General features: G+C 44.2%; 1 protein-coding gene across 1 annotated transcript in view; it reads left to right on the top strand.

Moving 5' to 3' along the window:
- Window positions 1-19,176, top strand: part of ryr2 (ryanodine receptor 2) — a 301,683-nt gene that overhangs the window by 177,704 nt on the left and 104,803 nt on the right. Inside the window, 11 exon segments of the mRNA XM_033025458.1 lie at window positions 501-579; window positions 1,272-1,361; window positions 2,594-2,731; window positions 3,878-3,955; window positions 6,179-6,254; window positions 8,065-8,188; window positions 8,911-9,026; window positions 11,094-11,158; window positions 12,528-12,649; window positions 17,348-17,397; window positions 18,714-18,774. Of these exon segments, the coding sequence (XP_032881349.1) occupies window positions 501-579; window positions 1,272-1,361; window positions 2,594-2,731; window positions 3,878-3,955; window positions 6,179-6,254; window positions 8,065-8,188; window positions 8,911-9,026; window positions 11,094-11,158; window positions 12,528-12,649; window positions 17,348-17,397; window positions 18,714-18,774 (999 nt within the window).

Genomic DNA, 19,176 nt, shown 5'->3' on the forward strand with positions numbered 1-19,176 from the left:
GCCAATGGGATTTGGTAGACGTGAAGTCTGAACAGTTGAACCCATGATTGAATGTTTTGTATAGCATCCTGTTGAGTAAAAAGGAGGGGAGGGCAATCCAGGATGACCACAGCACAGTGGCGCAGCAGTAGAGTTGCTGCCTTACAGCAGCAGAGATCCGGGTTTGATCCTGACTACGGGTGCTGTCTGTACAGAGTTGTACATTCTCCCTGTGACCACGTGGGTTTTCCACGGGTGCTCAGGTTTCCTCCCACATTTCAAAGATGTGCAGGTTAATTGGCTTCTGTAAACTGTCCCTAGTTTGTAGGACAGAACTAATGTATGGGGTGATTGCTGATCAGCACCGGCTCGCTGGGACAAAGGGCCTGACTCCACGCTGTCTCTCTAAACTAAACTAAACACCGGATTGATAATATGGTTGCAAATTTCTTACCAATTACTTAATCATAAAAATGTAGTTGAGGAAATAACCAGTGTTGTTTGTTCACTTTCACTGCCAGTGTAACTCTCCCGGAAAAATTGGATTATTTCATCAATAAATATGCAGAGCACAGTCACGACAAATGGACGATGGACAAGGTAAGGCAGTTAATTTTATTTTTTATTCCTTTCTTGGTTTAACGGTGGTTCAGATTGCAGCCTATTCCTGCCTTTGTCACTTTAGGTCTTGGTCCATATTTCCCAGTCCATTGCCTCGCTGATCAATTATGAGTTCAGCTGAACTCATTATCAATCGGTTCAGCTGAGCTCAGGGAGTTAGTAGGTCAGATTGAACCTCCACTGCCGTCTGTGGCAACGAATTCCATAGATAGACCACACTGATAACAATCTTGAGATAATGTTATGATAATAAATCTGTAGCTACAAAATCTAAATAATATATGTTTTTGCAGTATTGTATAAATTTGTTTTCTCCCCATTTTATTGCATATTATTTTATGATATGGATGCATTCTGCCAATGATGAGAACCTTGGACTATCTTTAGTCAGACTTTACTGTCTTTATCTTGCATTAAATGTTCTTCCATTTATCATGTATATGTACACTGTGGATAGCTTGATTGTAATCATATATAGTCTTTCTACTGACTAGTTAGCACGTGACAAAAGCTTTTAACTATACCTCGGTACGGTAAACTAAACTAAACTAAATCTAAACTATGACCAAACTCGTCCCGACCATGTTGACTGTCTATAGTAATCCCATTTGTCCCATGTCCCTCGGTCTTCAATCTAACCCAGACTGCAGCAAATGCTGTTCTTTTTCCAGCTAACAAACGGATGGGTGTATGGAGAAACAAACAACGAGATTACCAAGGTTCATCCTTTGTTAAAGCCATTCAAGCTTCTGTCTGAAAAGGTGAGTAGGCAGCCCACTTTATCTCATGCATCCACTTTCATTCTAAGGGGAAGATGACATGTTAACAAAGGATCTTCCTGCCACTTGACCCACTGAGTTCCCCCAGCAGCTTGGTTTTTGCTCCAGATTCCAACATCTGCAGTCTCCTGTGCCTTCATCACATACTTGGCACTACCTGTTGTCAACAAGTTCCAAAAACCAGTGCGGAGACTGGTAAATCACTTGTTGAATGCAGTAACCCACACACAAACCAAAGTTCAGTTCCACAATGATTATCTCTATTCCCACTGGGCATCTGTGTCTGCACCATCCACAGTCCTATTAGATGACTACCTCTGGCGCTGCCTTTAAACTTATAGCAGACTAATTTATTGTCATGTACAGCAGGACACAATAAAATCCACCATGGCATATAACATCGTGTTGTTAGCGGGCAACTGAACTGTCCTCTCACCAACTAGAGAGTGGCCCTGATCTCCCATCTACCTCATTGGAGACCCGCGAGTTATCTTTAATCAGACTTTATTTTGCACTAAACATTATACTCGTAACCCTGTACACTGGACGGCTTGATTGTAATCATGTATAGTCTTTTTGACTGGATAGCATGGAAAAAAGCTTTTCACTGTACCTCGGTACACGTGACAATAATAAACAAAACTGTCTTCTTCCCTTCATTATCAGACACTTGAACAAACTTCTCATATGCTTGGGATAAATTACCCAATCTACCCTGTTGCAACTCTTGGACTTATTTTGTATCTGCACACACTCTGTAGTTGTAACACTCTATTCTGCATTCAGTTAATTTTCTCTTTTGCGCTACCTGATGTACGCATGTATTTTGCCTGGATAAGACGTCGAGATGCACATGACAATAATAAACCAGTATCAATATCAAATTCAAACGAATCTCAGGAGTAATCATTACACCTACTGAAATCATCACACATGGGGCCTCGAATGAGATCCAATTATTTTAGTTTTATTAATAAATCTGATATTGCTAGGTACGTATTAGGTGCATTATCCATGCAGATCATGGCTTCAAAGTCCTTTCTTAAAAAAATAATTGTTAATTCTAACTTCTACTTGCCAATGTTTTCCTGCCTCACTTCTCACATGAAAAAAGCACATCAGTATTTCTCCATGTAATTTCCTTGGGTTTTTTCCAAATCTTGAACAACAAAATGTAAATGAAAAATTACTTTTTTTTTCTGATTAACTTCCAGGACAAAGAAGTGTATCGTTGGCCAATAAAGGAGTCTCTGAAAACAATGGTTGCCTGGAGTTGGACAATAGAACGGACTCAAGAAGGAGAATTCATGGCATTGCATCATAGAACTCGCCGAATATCTCAGTCAAGTCAGGTTAGACTAGTTGAAGGATGTGCTGGCATTGGAGAGGGTCCAGTGGAGGTTTACGTGAATTATCCCAGTGTGATTGGGTTTACATATAATGAGTGTTTGAAGGCACTCGGCCTGTACTCGCTGGAGTTTAGAAAGATGTGGGGAGATCTCATTGAAACTTACCGAGTAGAGTGGATGTGGAGAGGATGTTTTCAAGACTAGGATAATCTAGGACCAGACGCCATAGCCTCAGAATAAAAGGACGTACCTTTAGAAAGGAGATGAAGAGGAATTTCTTTAGTCAGAGGATGGTGAATCTGTGGAATTCAGTGCCACAGATGGCTATGGAGGCCAAGTCAATGGATGTATTTAAGGCAGAGATTAACAGATTCTTGATTAGTAAACTTGTCATGGGTTATGGGGAGAAGGCTAGAGAATGGGGTTGAGTGGGAAAGATAGATCAGCCATTATTGAATGGCGGAGTACTTAATGGGCTGAATGGTCTAATTCTGCTCCTGGCACTTATGAACTTATTTGGATCGGCCTGGTAATGCCACTGTTCTTTCCTCCAAACGATTTAGAAATCTTTATGCATTGAATTCATGAGTTACTTGAGTCTTTAGTTAAATGAATTTAGGAATTGCAGCTAGTTTTCATCACCACCACAGTTTGCCCTCCTCTCCATTATCTGAAAGGCCTAGATAGAGTGGACGTGGAAAGGATGTTTCCAGTAATGGGAGAGTCTAGGACCAGAGGGCATAGCCTCGGAATAAAAGGACGTACCTTCAAAATAGAGATGAGGAGGAATTTATTTCGCCAGAGGCCAGTGAATCTGTGGAATTCACTGCCATTGACGGCTGTGGAAGGCAAGTCTTTTAGTATTTTTAAAGTGGAGATTGATAGATTCGATTAGTAATGGTATCAAAGGTTACGGGGAGAAGGCACGAGATTGGGGTTGCAAGGGATAACCAGATTAGCCATGATTGAATGTCGGTTTAGACTTGATGGGTTTAATGGCTTAATCCTGTTCCTGCGTCTTATGATCTAATTAAAAATTAAGTTTGACCTCTTCATTTGCTGCCCTTTACTGCAATTGAGGCATGAGGTGTATACATCTGCTGAGTTTATGTACCTACCGTTACAAATGTATTTGTGCTTATTGCTCAGGTGTCTATAGACTCTGCTCATGGTTATAGTCCTCGTCCCATCGATATGAGCAATGTTTCGCTTTCCAGGGACCTGCATGTAAGTTCTACTCGTTGCAGTTGGTTCTCAGGCAATGTGTTGCGGTGCCCGAGAAAAATTGCACTACAGTGCTTATGCTTTGAATTGTCGTTTCATATTGATTGTTACAACGGGTCTTGCATTGACAGATTACATACACCCACCGCACCCTTATTTTTCATCCAATGATATTCAATGTTCTTGATTAGTAAGGGTGGCAGGGGTTATGGGGATAAGGCTCGAGAATGAGTTTAAGAGGGAAAGATAGATCAGCCATGATTGAATGGCAGAGCCGACTCGATGGCCGAATGGCCTAATTCTGCTCCTTCCAAGAGTTATAGGCATTCAGCACCTTCTGTGTAAAAAACACCTTGCCCCAAGTTGGCTCACAATCCTTTCCTGCCCCACCCTGCTCACAGGTCTTTTGCCCTGTGCACGCCAACCCCACGCCCATGCAGATCGGCCACCCCAGCTGTTTAATTCCTTGATGATTTCCTGACTTTCCACATCATCTGTTCCTGATCTCTTGGTCACAAACTCAACCTGAGGATCTCCAATCCTCCACCAATCTCCAATCCTAACCAGTCCTCTCCCATCTCCTGAGCCTCACTCCTATCAATATCCACGGCTGACCACAACCCTCCCTTCTTCGATGGCCCTCACCCCACCTTCGAAAGGATCTACAAGAGTAGCTGACTCAAAAAAGCAGCCAACATCATCAGAGACCCACACCTCCTTGGTCTTTTCACTCCTGCCATCGGGAAGGAGGTACAGGAGCCTAAAAACTATAGCGTCCACTTCAGGAACAACTTCTTCCCTACAACTAAAAGGCTATTAAACACTACAACCTCCAAACACGTTCCAAGCTACATCGACTTAGGGGGTATTATTTTTTACTTTGCGCGCACGCACACACACACACACACACACACATTATATACTGAACTTTTTTGTTGTTAATTGTGGATGTTACAGAATACAATGTTTGTATAATTGTTGTGTTGCTGCAAGTAAGAATGTCAATGTTCCGTTTTGGGACATATGACAATAAAACACTCGTGACTCTTGACCCCCCCCCACCCACCCTCCCTAAATGATGATCCAACCCCCATCACTCTCCCCCTCCTACCACCCTGTGAAGAAGTGGTGATTAAGTATGTAAAGCTGAATCACCAGCATCATGAAGGCACTGAAATTTGCAACAGAGGGTCTTAGCCCTTTAAAAGCACCGTAAGGGGGGGCAACATTCAATTTTGGTGCAGCGGGATTGCGGTTAGTAAACGATCAGTACAGGTATCTCCATCTCCACCTCTGCAGAAATTAGTCATCGTGTTTTGGGGCGGCACAATGGCGTAGCAGTGGAGTTGCTGCCTTATGGTGCCAAAGACCAGGGTTTCATCCTGAGTATGGGTGAATGGAGTTTCTATGTTCTCCCTGTGACCACATGAGTTTTCTCCGGGTGCTCTGGTTCCCTCCTACACTTAAAGATGCACAGGTTTGTAGTTCAAGTTCAAGTTCAAGTGAGTTTATTGTCATGTCCTTGATAGGACAATGAAATTCATTGTCCTTGATAGGACAATGAAATTCATTGTCCTTGATAGGACAATGAAATTCTTGCTTTGCTTCAGCACAACAGAACATAGTAGGCATTGACTACAAAACAGATCAGTGTGTCCATATACCATTATATAAATATATCCACACATGAATAAATAAACTGAAAAAGTGTAAATCACAGATAATGGGCTATTAATGTTCAGAGTTTTGTCCGCGCCAAGTTTAATAGCCTGGTAGCTGTGGGGAAGTAGCTATTCCTGAACCTGGTTGTTGCAGTCTTCAGGCTCCTGTACCTTCTACCTGAAGGTAGCAGGGAGATGACTGTGGCCAGGATGGTGTGGGTCTTTGATGATACTGCCAGCCTTTTTGAGGCAGCGACTGCGATAGATCCCCTCGATGGAAGGAAGGTCAGAGCCGATGATGGACTGGGCAGTGTTTACTACTTTTTGTAGTCTTTTCCTCTCCAGGGCGCTCAAGTTGCCGAACTAAGCCACGATTAATTGGCTTTGATTAAAAAAAGTATAAATTGTCTCTAGTATGTAGGATAGTACTAGTACTAGTGTACGAGGTGATCGCTGGTCAGCATGAACTGAAGTGGGCTGAAGGGCCCGTTTCCAATGCCGTATGTCTAAAGTTTAACGTTGAAAGTGGTGACATTTGATGACATTCCTTTGCAATTTACTGCAGGCAATGGCAGAGCTTCTAGCTGAAAACTACCACAACATCTGGGCTAAGAAAAAGAAAAACGAATTGGAAGCAAAAGGTAATGATGCATGTTGTATTATCATTAGGTTACTGTCAGCTTATCGTATTTGAAAGGATTTTAATGATTCAGATCTCATTCTGGTTATTTTAAGTGAAAATTTAAAGTAACTTATGACTTGTCAAAGATTGTGGCAGTGTGCTGCAATCAACACATCACTTTGGCAGATCATGAAACTTATGGAAAAGCCCCCTCCATAACTTCTTCACACAATTTGGCCTGTGATCCCTGTTCGAAAGGAAATAACCCTGGGATCTGATCACTGAAAGAGTCAATGTCAAAGAAAGTTAGAGCGTGGAAACAGACCTTTCAGTCTACTGAGTCCATGTCGACGTTCAACCACTCACTTAAACTAATTCTTCATTCATCCCATTTTATTATCTCCATATTCCCATCATCTTTCCCCACTCCCCTCCACAGTGGGGGCAATTTACAGCAGCCAATTGTGGGAGTAAACCGGAGCACCCGGAGGAAAGGAGGAAGGGGAGAAGGTAAAACCGGGCTGTGCGGGGCTGGGAAACGATAAAGTTGGAGGCGGTGGAAGGCAGACAGCCGGAAGTGATGAATTCAGAAATGGTGTGTGAGATTAAGGCCTGGTGCTCGTCTGTGGGATCACGGTCCAAGGATAAGTAGGAGAACATGCAAACTCCACACAGACAGCAGCCGAGGTCAGAATCGAACACAATGTTTTGCATTCCCAACATTTTACTTTTCCACAACGAATCCTTGACAAGTCAATGGAGAATGTACACACGCATTGAAGGGAAAATAATAACATCGATTCACAAAGAAAGTAGAGACACAGCTATTTTGGGAGTGTGATTTGGGAATGCAACATCATTGTGCTGAATTGACTTTGCAGGTCTTCTGGGTGAGGTGGGGATTAAACCTGGGATGCTGGAGCTGTGAGGCAGCGGCTCTACCCCCTGTGCTATTGTGCTGCCTTCTGAATGTTTTTGTTTCACTTATGAACTTATGAAAGTAAATTCGCCACAGTGATGTTAGACTTTGCAGTCGCAAATCGCACTCCCGAAATGGCTGTGTCTCTGCTTTCTTCATGTTCATGTTATTCGAGCAGAATTAGGCCATTCAAGTCTACTCTGCCATTCAATCGTGGCTGATCTATCTTTCCCTCTCAACCCCAGTCTCCTGCCTTCTCCCCATAACCCCTGACAACTTTACTAATCAAGAATCTATCAACCTCCACCTTAAAAATATTCATTAACTTGGCCTCCACGACAGTCTGACTGTCGCAGAGGCACTCTCTGACTAAATAAATTCCTCTTCATCTCCTTTCTAAAGGTCCGTCCTTTTATACTGAGGCTATGTTCTCTGGTCCTAGACTCACCCACTAGTGGAAACATCCTCTCCACATTCACTCTATCCAGGCCTTTCACTATTCGGTAAGTTTAAATGAGGTTCCCCCTCATCTTGCTCGCTGGAGTTTAGAAAGATGAGGGGGGACCTCATTGAAACTTATCGAATGAATAACATTTCTTTACTAACTATTTTACCATATTATTATCTCTAAAAAATTGTTCTCCTGTGACCACGTGGGTTTCCTCCAGGTGCTCCGGTTTCCTCCCACATCCCAAAGGGGTGTGGGAGTAATTGGCCTCTGTATATTGCTCCTAATGTGTAGGGAGTGGATGAGAAAGTTGGATAACATAGAACTAGTGTGAACGGGTGACCGATGGTCTGCGTGGACTCGATGGGCTGAAGAGCCTGTTTCCTTGATGTATTAGGAAGGGGGAAAGATGGCAATGGAGCCTCAGATTTTTGATCCTTCTGTTCATTGTCTTACACTCAGGAGGAGGAAACCACCCATTGCTGGTACCCTATGACACACTAACAGCCAAAGAGAAAGCCAAAGACCGGGAGAAAGCACAGGAAATCCTCAAGTTCCTGCAGATCAATGGCTATGCAGTCTCAAGGTACGAAGGGCAGCTTAGGGAAGGCTTCAGTATCAGTATATGTAGTTTATGTGCAAAGTTAATTAACTTTATTGTCACAGTTAAACGCTTTGTTTTGCATACAACCCAGTAATATCATGGACAGTAGCCACTTTTTGATGGTTTATACGAAAGGACACAAAGTGCTGGAGTAACTCAGTGGGTCAGGCAGGGGACATGTATAAGTGATGTTTCAGGTCAAGACCCTTCTTCTGACTATTTTGAAGAAAAGGTATTGGGTCGCACAGTGGCGCAGTGGTAGCGTTGCTGCCTTACAGCGCCAGTGACCCGGATTCAATCCTGACTATGGGTGCTGTCTGTATGGAGTTTGCACGTTCTCCCCGTGACCTGCGTGGGTTTTGTCCGGGATCTCTAGTTTCCTCCCACACTCCAAAGACGTACAGGTTTGTAGGTTAATTGGTTTGGTATAATTGTAAATTGTCCCAGGTGTGTGTAAGATAGTGCTGGTGTGTGGGGATTGCTTGTTGGCGCGGACGCGGTGAGCCGAAGGGCCTGTTTCCATGCTGTATCTCTAAACTAAACTAAAAAGAGTCCCGACTTGAAACGTCACCTATCCATGTTCTCCAGAGATGCTGCTGCCTGTCCCACGGAGTTACTCCAGAAGTTTGTGCCCTTTTCATTTAAATGACTGGTTATTCTACTAAGTAGGATTTTCTAACTGGAGTTTGTTTATGTCCCCCCAGGGGTTTAAAAGACATGGAGTTGGATACACCATCCATTGAAAAGAGATTTGCCTACAGCTTTCTTCAGCAACTCATCAAATATGTTGACCAGGCTCATAACTACATTCTGCAGTTTGGTAAAGTCCACATTGACCTGTTATGAACATATCAGATTCCAAATGGGAGCGGTGATTTCATGCTCATTTTTACTTTCGATTTTACTGTAGAGATAGAGCAGGGAAACAGGCCCATTGGCCCACCGGGGCTGTGACAACTGGCGATCACCCCATACACTAACCCTATCCTACACAACAGGGACAATTTACAATTTACTGAGGCCGATTAACCTACAAACCTGCATGTGTTTGGAGTGTGGGAGGAAACTGGAGTGCCCGGAGAAAACCTACACAGTCACAGCGAGAACATGCAAAGTCCGTACAGACAGCACCTATGGTCAGGATCGAACCCTGGTCTCTGGCGCTGTATGGCAGCAACTCTGCTGCTGTGCCACTCTTCCGCCCCTTGGGTTCTGCCATACTTGAGAGATGTACCTGTCGTGGAAGAATACTCAGAGGAGACTTACATGAAGAACAATGGGGTAGTGTAGATGATCTGGGAAGTGTGTTTAAGTTGACGCACCATTTTCCATATATCTGCGCAGTTGATCCAGGAACACCAGTTCAAATCCTGCCATGAACAACCATAATCCCACCATAGACATTCCCAAAATTTCCACGAGTCAAGAGTGTTTTAAGCCCCTGTCCCACTTACGTGTCCTTGGCATGCTAATTACGCGACCTTGTGGTCGCGTTGAGCCTCGACGGTCCCTTGAAGGTCGCGCGTGACTTCATTCGACCGCACAGCCATCTGGAGCGCGTGATGTCATTTGAAGATGGACGCAGAATGCCGGAGTAACTCAGCGGGACCGGCAGCATCTCCGGAGAGAAGGAATGGGTGACGTTTCGGGTCGAGACTCTTCTTCAGTCTGAAAGAAGGGTCTTGACCCGAAACGTCACCCAGTCCTTCTCTCCAGAGATGCTGCCGGTCCCGCTGAGTTACTCCAGCATTTTGTGTCTATCTTCAATTTTCTTGGCCCCGCTCTGTGAGTAGAAGAGGGGGCGGATCCGGACCTCAACGGCCGTGAGCCCCAGGCTGAGTTCGGCGATCGTTTGCCTGCTTCTGCTGCTATTGAAGGTGAGACGTGACGTTGCATTGCGCCAGGGTCTTGGGCCTGTCCCACTTTGGCCGTCAGTTCCGCGACAGGCCGTTGGCGCGCGAAGATTTCATTCCCTACAAAAATTTCGGAGCCCCGCGCGATGTCGCGTACAACTACATACCCCTCCGCGCTTCTCAGTGGGACCGGCCCCGCGCGGCCACACGATGCCCGTGCTCCTCAACGCGACCACGAGGTCACGTAATTTGCGTGCCAAGGACACGTAAGTGGGACAGGCCCTTTATTGTCATATGTCCCGAAATAGAACAATGAATTTCTTACTTGCAGCAGCACAACAGACATGTAAACATAGTACTCAATAGATACCATAATAAACAACAAATTCAATACATAAAAACAAACAAACAATATAATACAAAGACAAAAAAAGTCCCTACTACAATCGAGGGAGTTTGTAGTTCAGAGTTCAGTTGGAGCTTGTAGTGTTCAATAGCCTGAAGATTGTGACTGAGATAAGCTGATACAGGACATCAGGGAGCAGTCTATTTCCACTAGAATTGCATCTTCACCTCACCTAGCAAGTCAAACGCCTGGAGCATTGGAGGAATTCTCATGGGAATAGACAGGTGAGGTGGAGATCCAATTCCAGTGGAAAAGCCGAGAGGACTGTAGGTTGTCTGAGAATTCTGCCACAGATCACGTTCCTTCTACCAGTTCCCACCTTTTTTTCCTATCGTGGGTGTTGCATAAACCTGGGAGATCAATCAGAAGAAGGAAATAATATCGTTCTGAAAACAGAAATCACTGCAACTTTCAATCAACTTCCAATTACCAAGAGTAAAATATTTCTGCATAAAAATGTGATTGTGCCTGTCTCTATTCTGTTTATTTCATATGCCACATTTGTGCTTGCTATTGTTCCTGGACTGTTCGCATTGTTTCTAATTTTACAAATTCCAATTCTGCTTCTGACACTTGGTTATGTTCATGGCTGCTGTGTCTCATTGCTTGATTTTGCCCTCGCTTCCAGATCTCTGTTGCACAACAAGAGGTGAAAAATTTGTGCATGAACAGGAAATCAAGTTCTTTGCCAAGGTACTGTGTTTTGAGGGGAAAAGTTGCAATCTATTTCAGGTTTATTATTGTCACATATACTGCGGTACAGTGAAAAGCTTTGTTTTGCCTACTGTCCAATCAGATCAGATATTCCATACATAGATACAATCAGGTCAAACTCAACTACATCATAGACCCTTCTCAGGGAAGAGCAAGCAAAGAGTTGATAATCTTTAACGCCATTTCACTTGTTGGCATTTATTTCTGTTTGTCATGGCTCTGCCCAACACTGTCTCATATATATATATCCTGCTGTACCCTTCGTTAAGCTTACACATTATCCGCAACACGACCAGTCTTCATACCAATGCCGCTTTATTTTCACATGTACAAATGCACAGCAATATTTATTTTTCCATACAGTTCAATAAAGTATAGCCATACTTAAGCACAACCCCCAATTAGTACAAAGTATACAGGAATAGTCCACTGAGCCCGCATGCAAGAGTTGCCAGATTTTGGCGCCATTTGTTCAGTCCCGTCTCCTGATCGGCGCCCGATCCAGGTGACCCCCAGGCTGCTCCAGCCGTCGCCTTCATCCGGATCATCCAGCGAACCGTCGTCCCTCTCCTTGCCCGGCCACCTTCAGCCTTTGTGTCCCGGGGAGTGCCTCCAGCAGCCGACCTTGAGGGTGCGAAGGGTAAGACCCCGGTTCACCCTCCTACCGGCCCTTACTCGTGCATCCGCCGGCTCACTCCCCTCTGGTTGTCTGGTCATCGGGGGATGAGCAGGGGTTGGACTCTGCAGCCCCCTCTACAGGCCATCGCCCGCCAGTGACCATCAGAATAGTGGAATGTGTCTGCAGAAGCAAGAGTCCTGAAATTAAGGCAGACGTTACAAGAGTCAAGTCAAGAGTGGTTTATTGTCATATGTCCCGGATGGAACAATGAAATTCTTACTTGCTGCAACACAACAGAATATGTGAATATGTAAGCATAGTACATAATGGGGAAAAAAAGAAAAAGTTCAATAAATAACAAATATAGTGCAAATACAAATAATAATAGAGTATTTTGCAGTTCAGAGCTCAGAGCTTATTCATTGTTGTGTTTAATAGCCTGATGGAAGAAACTGTTCCTGAACCTGGACGTTACAGTTTTCAGGCTCCTGTACCTTCTTCCTGATGGCAATAGTGAAATGAGTGTGTGGCCAGGATGGTGTGGGTCTTTAATGATGTTGGCTGCCTTTTTGAGGCAGCGACTACGATAGATCCCTTCGATGGTGGGGAGGTCAAAGCCGGTGATGCAGAGAATACTTAAGCAACCAGAGGCATCAATGAGGCAAGAAAATAAAATGGAAAATTATGATCTGTGGTTTGACATGTACTGTATGTTCTTCTTATTTGCAGGTCGTTCTTCCTTTAATTGACCAATATTTTAAGAACCATCGTCTGTACTTCCTGTCGACTGCAAGCAGCCTGATGAGCAGTGGAGGGCATGCATCCAACAAAGAAAAGGAGATGGTAACAAGGTAATGTTTGAATGTGCATCGCAGTCTATGTTTGGAGGCAGCACGGTGGCGCAGTGGTAGAGTTGCTGCCTCGCAGTGCCAGGGACCCACTTTCGATCCAGACTATGGGCGCTGTCTGTACGGAATTTGTACATTCTCCCTGTGACCACGTGGGTTTTATCCAGGCGCTCTATTTTCCTCCCATATTCCAAAGACATACAGGTTTGTAGGTAGGGTCTGAAGAAGGGTTTCGGCCCGAAACGTCGCCTATTTCCTTCGCTCCATAGATGCTGCTGCACCCGCTGAGTTTCCCCAGCAATTTTGTGTAACTCAGGTTTGTAGGTTAATTGGCTTCTATAAATTGTCCCTAATGCAAAACTGGCAAAACATGGAACTAGTGCCTGTGTGATTGATGGTCAGTGTGGACTCGGTGGACTGAAGGGCCTGTTTCCACGCTGTCTCTAAACTGAGACTAAACTAAACTAAAGTAAGTAGTGGGGTGGGAAGTGGAGGGGAATGTTTTATTGATGGTCATTTTTCAGGTTAGTTCATTAACACACACATTTCCGGTGGGCGGCGCGACTCACGTCGCAGCGGCCTCTGCAGTCTGTCTGTCTTTTTATTATTTTCTGTCTCGTTTTAATGTAGTTTTTATTTTATTTGTTTTGACGGGGTATGTGTGTGGGGGCGGGGGGGGGGGGGTGGGGAAACTTTAAAATCTTTCCCCTGCACGGGAGACCCGACCTTTTCTTTGTCGGGTCTCCGTTGTCGTTGGGGCTGCAACGTGGAGCGGCCTCCGGCAGGAACGACCTGGGGCTCCAGTCGCGGAGCTGCGGACCTACTCACCATCATGGAGCTGGCCGAGTTCGGAGCGGTGGTGGCGCGCTGCTGCGACCCGACCCCCGGAGATTCGGAGGCTCCAACCGCAGGTCTGGCAGACAGGAGCACCGGGAGCCCACGGGTCCCTGCTGGGAGACCGCTTTTCGGGGCTTCCGCAACGGCGACTTTTCCCGCCCGAGTTGCGGGGTTGAAGATTACCTGGAGCGGGGCCTTACATCACCGCCCCGCGCGGCTTGGAATGGCTGCGGGATTTTGCTAGCGCCCGCCGGGGGCTCCAACAACAAGACCCGGAGCGTGGCCTTGCATCACCCGGCGTGGCTTTAATGGCCGCGGGACAATTACCATCGCCCGCCGGGGGCTTTGACTCTGACATCGGGGGGGAGAGGGGAGTGCAGGGGAGAGATACATTTTTTGCCTTCCATCACAGCGCATCTCCTCCTCGCTGTCTGTGTAAATTGTGTTGTGTCTTGGGTCTTTTTCTTTTTGTATGTATGACTGCAGAAACAACATTTCATTTGGACCTCAACGAGGTTCAAATGACAAATAAAATTGTATTGTATTGTTGTATTGTAGTTCAAATTTGACAAGATGGGACATTTAGTCATAAGTAACACAGCATGTGCAGTGACAATCAACCACCCATCTACAACAGATAAGAGTCCGACCCTTCAGATGGAAATCGACCCTTTGGTCCACATGCCCACGCTGAACAGGATGCCCCATCTACATTAGTCCTACCTATCTACATTTGGCCCATAGCCCTCTAAACCTAAACCACAAGTCTAAACTTTACTCAGTAGCATAAAGGATTAGAAATTCTAAGCTAATATGGTCACATATTGGCTTAGAATGTGGCACTAGGCAAATCAAAATATGCCTGGTGCCACATTTATTTTACATCCCTAATAATAAACCATGATCAGTTCTGGCAGCCATTAGTCTTAGAGATACAGCATGAAAACATGCCCTTTGACCCACTGAGTCCAAGCCGACTGACGATCAGCCGTACACTAGTTCTATCCGACACACCAGGGCCAATTTACAGAAGCCAATTACGAACCAGCACGTCTTTGGAATGTGGGAGGAAACCAGAGCACCTGGCAAAAACCCACGCGGTCACAGGGAGAATGTACAAACTCCATACAGACAGCATCCATAGTCATAATAGAACCCAAGTCTCTGGCGCTGTAAGGCAGCAACTCTACTGCTGTGCCACTGTGCCGCCCATTTTTAACGTTTATGTATTTGGATGTTCCTTATTCCATTTTGATTTGCATGTAAACCTACAGCTATTCATATTTACAGTCACATTATAGTCAAAAAAAGAACCTGCATTATGCTTTGCAATTAGAATTAGAATCTATGCATTAATATGGAACTGTGTTTGGACAAATATGAGTTTGGTTATGTTAAATCGGCTAGTAATTTAGTTTAGTTTAGAGATACAGCATGGAAACATACCCTTCAGCCCACCGAGTCCGTGCCCACCAGCGATCACCCCGTACACTAGCACCATCCTACACACTAGGGACAATTTATAATCTTTACCAAAGCCAATTTACTTACCAACTTGTACATCTTTGGAATGTGGGAGGAAACCGGAGCATCTGGAGAAAACCTGTGTGGTCACGGGGAGAACGTACAAACTACGTACAGACAGCACCCATGGTCAGGATCGAACCCAGGTCTCTGGCACTGTAAGGCAGCAATTCTACCGTTGCGCCACTGTGCCACCTACATGTTGAATGGATCTTTATATCATTTTGCAAGGTTTTTTTTGCAGACATCCCAATTTAATTGTAATTTAAACCCTTGCACTTCCAAGCAGAGGCTGATTCATGGCAGTCATTTCTGTACCATGTGATCAGAGTGCCATCTAGCGAGAGGATTTGGTAGAAGTTCAATAATTTTAATGGAAGAAATCACAAGAGGGAAATAGGTCAATTTATTAAACAGGTGTGCAGGGACTCTCCTTTGTATTTCACCGGTAAGGTAGTGGCGTAGTATTCTTCCAGTATGAGGGAAACAGAATGAGGGAAATAGGACAATTTATTAATCAACTATACAGGGCATACTAGCGACGATTGTATTGAATGATGGAACAGGCCTGGAAAGGCATTGGTATCGTTTTGTCCCTGCAACATTCAGGAGTGCATTCTAAATTGCACCTTGCCTCTGGAGAGGGACTTGGATTTCCAGCCTTTTCTCACAGAGGTGACAAAGAACTAACTGGAAATCCTATGTACTATATACAGAGTACTATGTTTACACCAAAGATAGACATAAAATGCTGGAGGTACACAAATGCTGGAGAAACTCAGCGGGTGCAGCAGCATCTATGGAGCGAAGGAAATAGGCAACGGGTCGGCCCGAAACGTTGCCTATTTCCCTCGCTCCATAGATGCTGCTGCACCCGCTTAATTTTTCCAGCATTTTTGTGTATCTTCGATTTTCCAGCATCTGCAGTTCCTTCTTAAATAAAATGCTGGAGCATCTCTGGAGAAAAGTAGAAGTAGCATTTCAGATCAGAATCCTTCTAAATGTCACCTATTCCTTTTCTCCAGAGATGCTGCCTGACCCTCTGAATTACTCCGGCACTTTGTGTTTATCTTCGGTATAAACCAGCATCTGTAGTTCTTTCCTATACACTCTATGGTTTACATATCTGTTGTGCTGCTGCAAGTAAGAATATCATTGTTCTGTTTCGGAACATGTGACAATAAAACACTCTTGACTATTCAATGTAGAATAGGTGTTATCAACACCGGTTGCCACGAAGAAAACCCACACGGTCACGGGGGCGAGAACGTACATATTCCATACAGACAACATCTGTGGTCAGCATCGAGCCTGTGTCTCTGGCGCTGTCAGGCAGCAATTCTACTGCCGTGCCACTGTGCTGCCCCAACTACTCTGAACTCAAAGACTTGTAATGGAAGGAAATTCCCCAAAGACATGAAAAAAGAGAGGAATTTAACTTGCGTTTGCATGAGTGGAAGTTTTGATCTTGGGCAGTTGGTGGATGAGAAGTGCAGGGCAAAGGTCAAGGAGTTCTCCAGAGGCAGTAAGGAGAGGGAAAGACCTGCCCTCATCCTCATTTCATTTAACAGCCGGTTGTACTGGACATTGGCAATCAGTTTGGGACAGGTCACTCATATCCTAATTATGTCATTGAATAATGTGTAATGATAGTTAACATTGGTGCATTTGAAGTTTGGGGAAATTAAGGTAATTAATTGTGTGTTGGGAAAAAAAATGTAAGTTAAAATTATGTCATTAATCCATCTGATTAATATTGAGTACAATTGGTGTGAAATTTCAATGAGTCAAGGCAAAATTACACATTCTCTTTCTTTAATAAACTTAAGTTTACTAACAGACCTGCTTGAAAGGATACAAAGTGCTGGAGTAACTCAGCAGGTGAGGCAGCATCTCTGGAGAACATGGATAGGTGATGTTTCGGGTCAAGATCCTCCTACAGACGCTTCAAGCAGACTAAGAAGATACCTTGACCCAAAACGTCACCTATCCATGTTCTCCAGAGATGATGCCTGATCCACTGAGTTACTCCTGCACTTTGTGTGTTTTTGTATATTAACCAGCATCTGCAGTTCCTTGTTTCACCAGACCTACTTGTATCATTTTAATTAGAGCTTTGCTTTTGGCTTTCCTTGGGATTTGCTTATCTCTTGTGTTCTTGTGTTACAGACTCAGCAACATTTCTCCAAAATTCTGTGATGGTTCCTTGCTGTTTATTTAGAGTTTACTTTTTTTTCATGATGTTCTCTTCACTGAGTAGGCTTTTGTTTCAGCTGTTTCCTTCTTCTGTTTTCCTTCCCCCTCTGTCCTTATTTCCCCACCCTCCCCTCTCTACTTCAGCCTCTTCTGCAAACTCGGAGTGCTTGTCAGATATAGGATATCACTGTTTGGTAAGCAACAGCATGAATGAATGAAGCATGGCCACCTATTGTTGTCTTACCATGTGCACGCGTTGTTATTTGGCCTTTAGCGTGGAGAGTTTTGCACGTTTTAATTTTTACTTTGAAGAATACCTTTGAAGAATTGCTTTGAAAAATTAATTTTTGCTTTGAAGTCTATCCTTTGCATCCTGTACCCTGTTCTTCCAGTAACTCTGTCACTTTCTCCAGGTGCTGTGCCTTGCCTATGCTTCAGCTAGTCCCTGTCTTTGCGACTGATATCTGATTGTGATGGTTCTTTGAAATTTAGACTTCTTATCAATAAGCTGATCATCTGACGGTGAAATATTTTATTCAGCTGAGTGATGGAAGCTATTATTAGTGACTGCCATTGTGTCTCAGTCTTCCAAGTATTTGTGCGATTGGAATCAGTTTTTGGTTTCATTAGGTATAAATATACCTTATTTATAAAGGGGGGGGTGATTTCATTGAGCACAGTCTCAGAATAAAAGTACGTAGAAAGGTGATGGAGGAATTTCTTCAGCCAGCGGGTGGTGAATCTGTAGAATTCATTGCCACAATCGGCTTTGGGTATTTTTAAAACGGAGATTGACAGGTTCTTGATTGGTAAGAGTTTATGGGGAGAAGGCAGGAGAATGGGGATGAGAAGGAAAAATAGATCAGCCATGATTATGTTCAATAGAACTGTGCTTCAGAAGCAGTGCAAATACATAGTTGTTGCTCTTCATACCAAATGTCGACAAATGTGGACCATAATTTTTTACTAAGTGTGTACCTGTTCAAATATTTTCTGCTCTTTGTCACATTTTGTTTAGAAGTTGCAGTTACTTAGCATTAACATTATCTGTGACTAGATTTCCATCCACTTCACCAGAATCCCATGTCTGTATCTATAACTCATTCACTCAAACCTGCTCCTGGATTTGCAACTGGTAAACAAGCAAGTACATTTGAGTGGAATTTCAAATGATGTTACCCAATCTCTGCCTTTAACTTTGGAACTACAGGTTGAATACCATCCTTCTGTGCCATTACTCCCAAAAGGTTTTGATTCAAGCTGCATGTAGCTTCATGCTGCACCCACCCTCAAATGTGGCTGCAGCTTCCTCATACTGGTATTTTACTGAGTGAAAGGCTGCAGGTGCAAACTTACCAGTTGTGGTATTTGTTTGGTACGTAGCTGTTTTGCTGCAGAGTTAATATTATTTATTGCCATGTGTCTTGTGCTTAGAATGGTTTTGGAGAGCACCTCAATGCATGCCCCATTCTGCCCTGGAGTTTTAAATCAATCTTGTTCTTTAATGCAGGGAGTGACGCAACATCAATTGTAAACTGTCTTCACATATTGGGCCAGACCTTGGATGCCAGGTAAACATTTAGTTTCGTTTAGTGATACAGCGCGGAAACAGGTCCTTCGGCCACTGACCAGCGATCACCCGTACACCAGCACCATCCTAAATGCGAGGCACAATTTACAATTATTTTTTTACCAAAGCCAATTAACCTACATACCTGTACGTTGTTGGAGCGCACCCGGAGAAAACCCATGTGATCACGGGGAGAACATGCAAATCTGTATAGACAGCACAGGTAGTCAGGATTGAACCCGGGTCTCTGATGCTGTAAGGCAGCAACTCTACCGCTGGACCACTGTGCTGCCCTATTCAATCCAGTGATTCAAACTATTCAATCCAGAGATTTTTTAGATAAACTGGTAACAATGCTTTCAGCAGAGAAATGGTACAATGGGTTCAGCTGGACCATGGGCTC

This window comes from Amblyraja radiata, chromosome 8 (genome assembly GCF_010909765.2).
Source record: "Amblyraja radiata isolate CabotCenter1 chromosome 8, sAmbRad1.1.pri, whole genome shotgun sequence".
In the NCBI taxonomy this organism is placed as follows: domain Eukaryota; kingdom Metazoa; phylum Chordata; class Chondrichthyes; order Rajiformes; family Rajidae; genus Amblyraja; species Amblyraja radiata.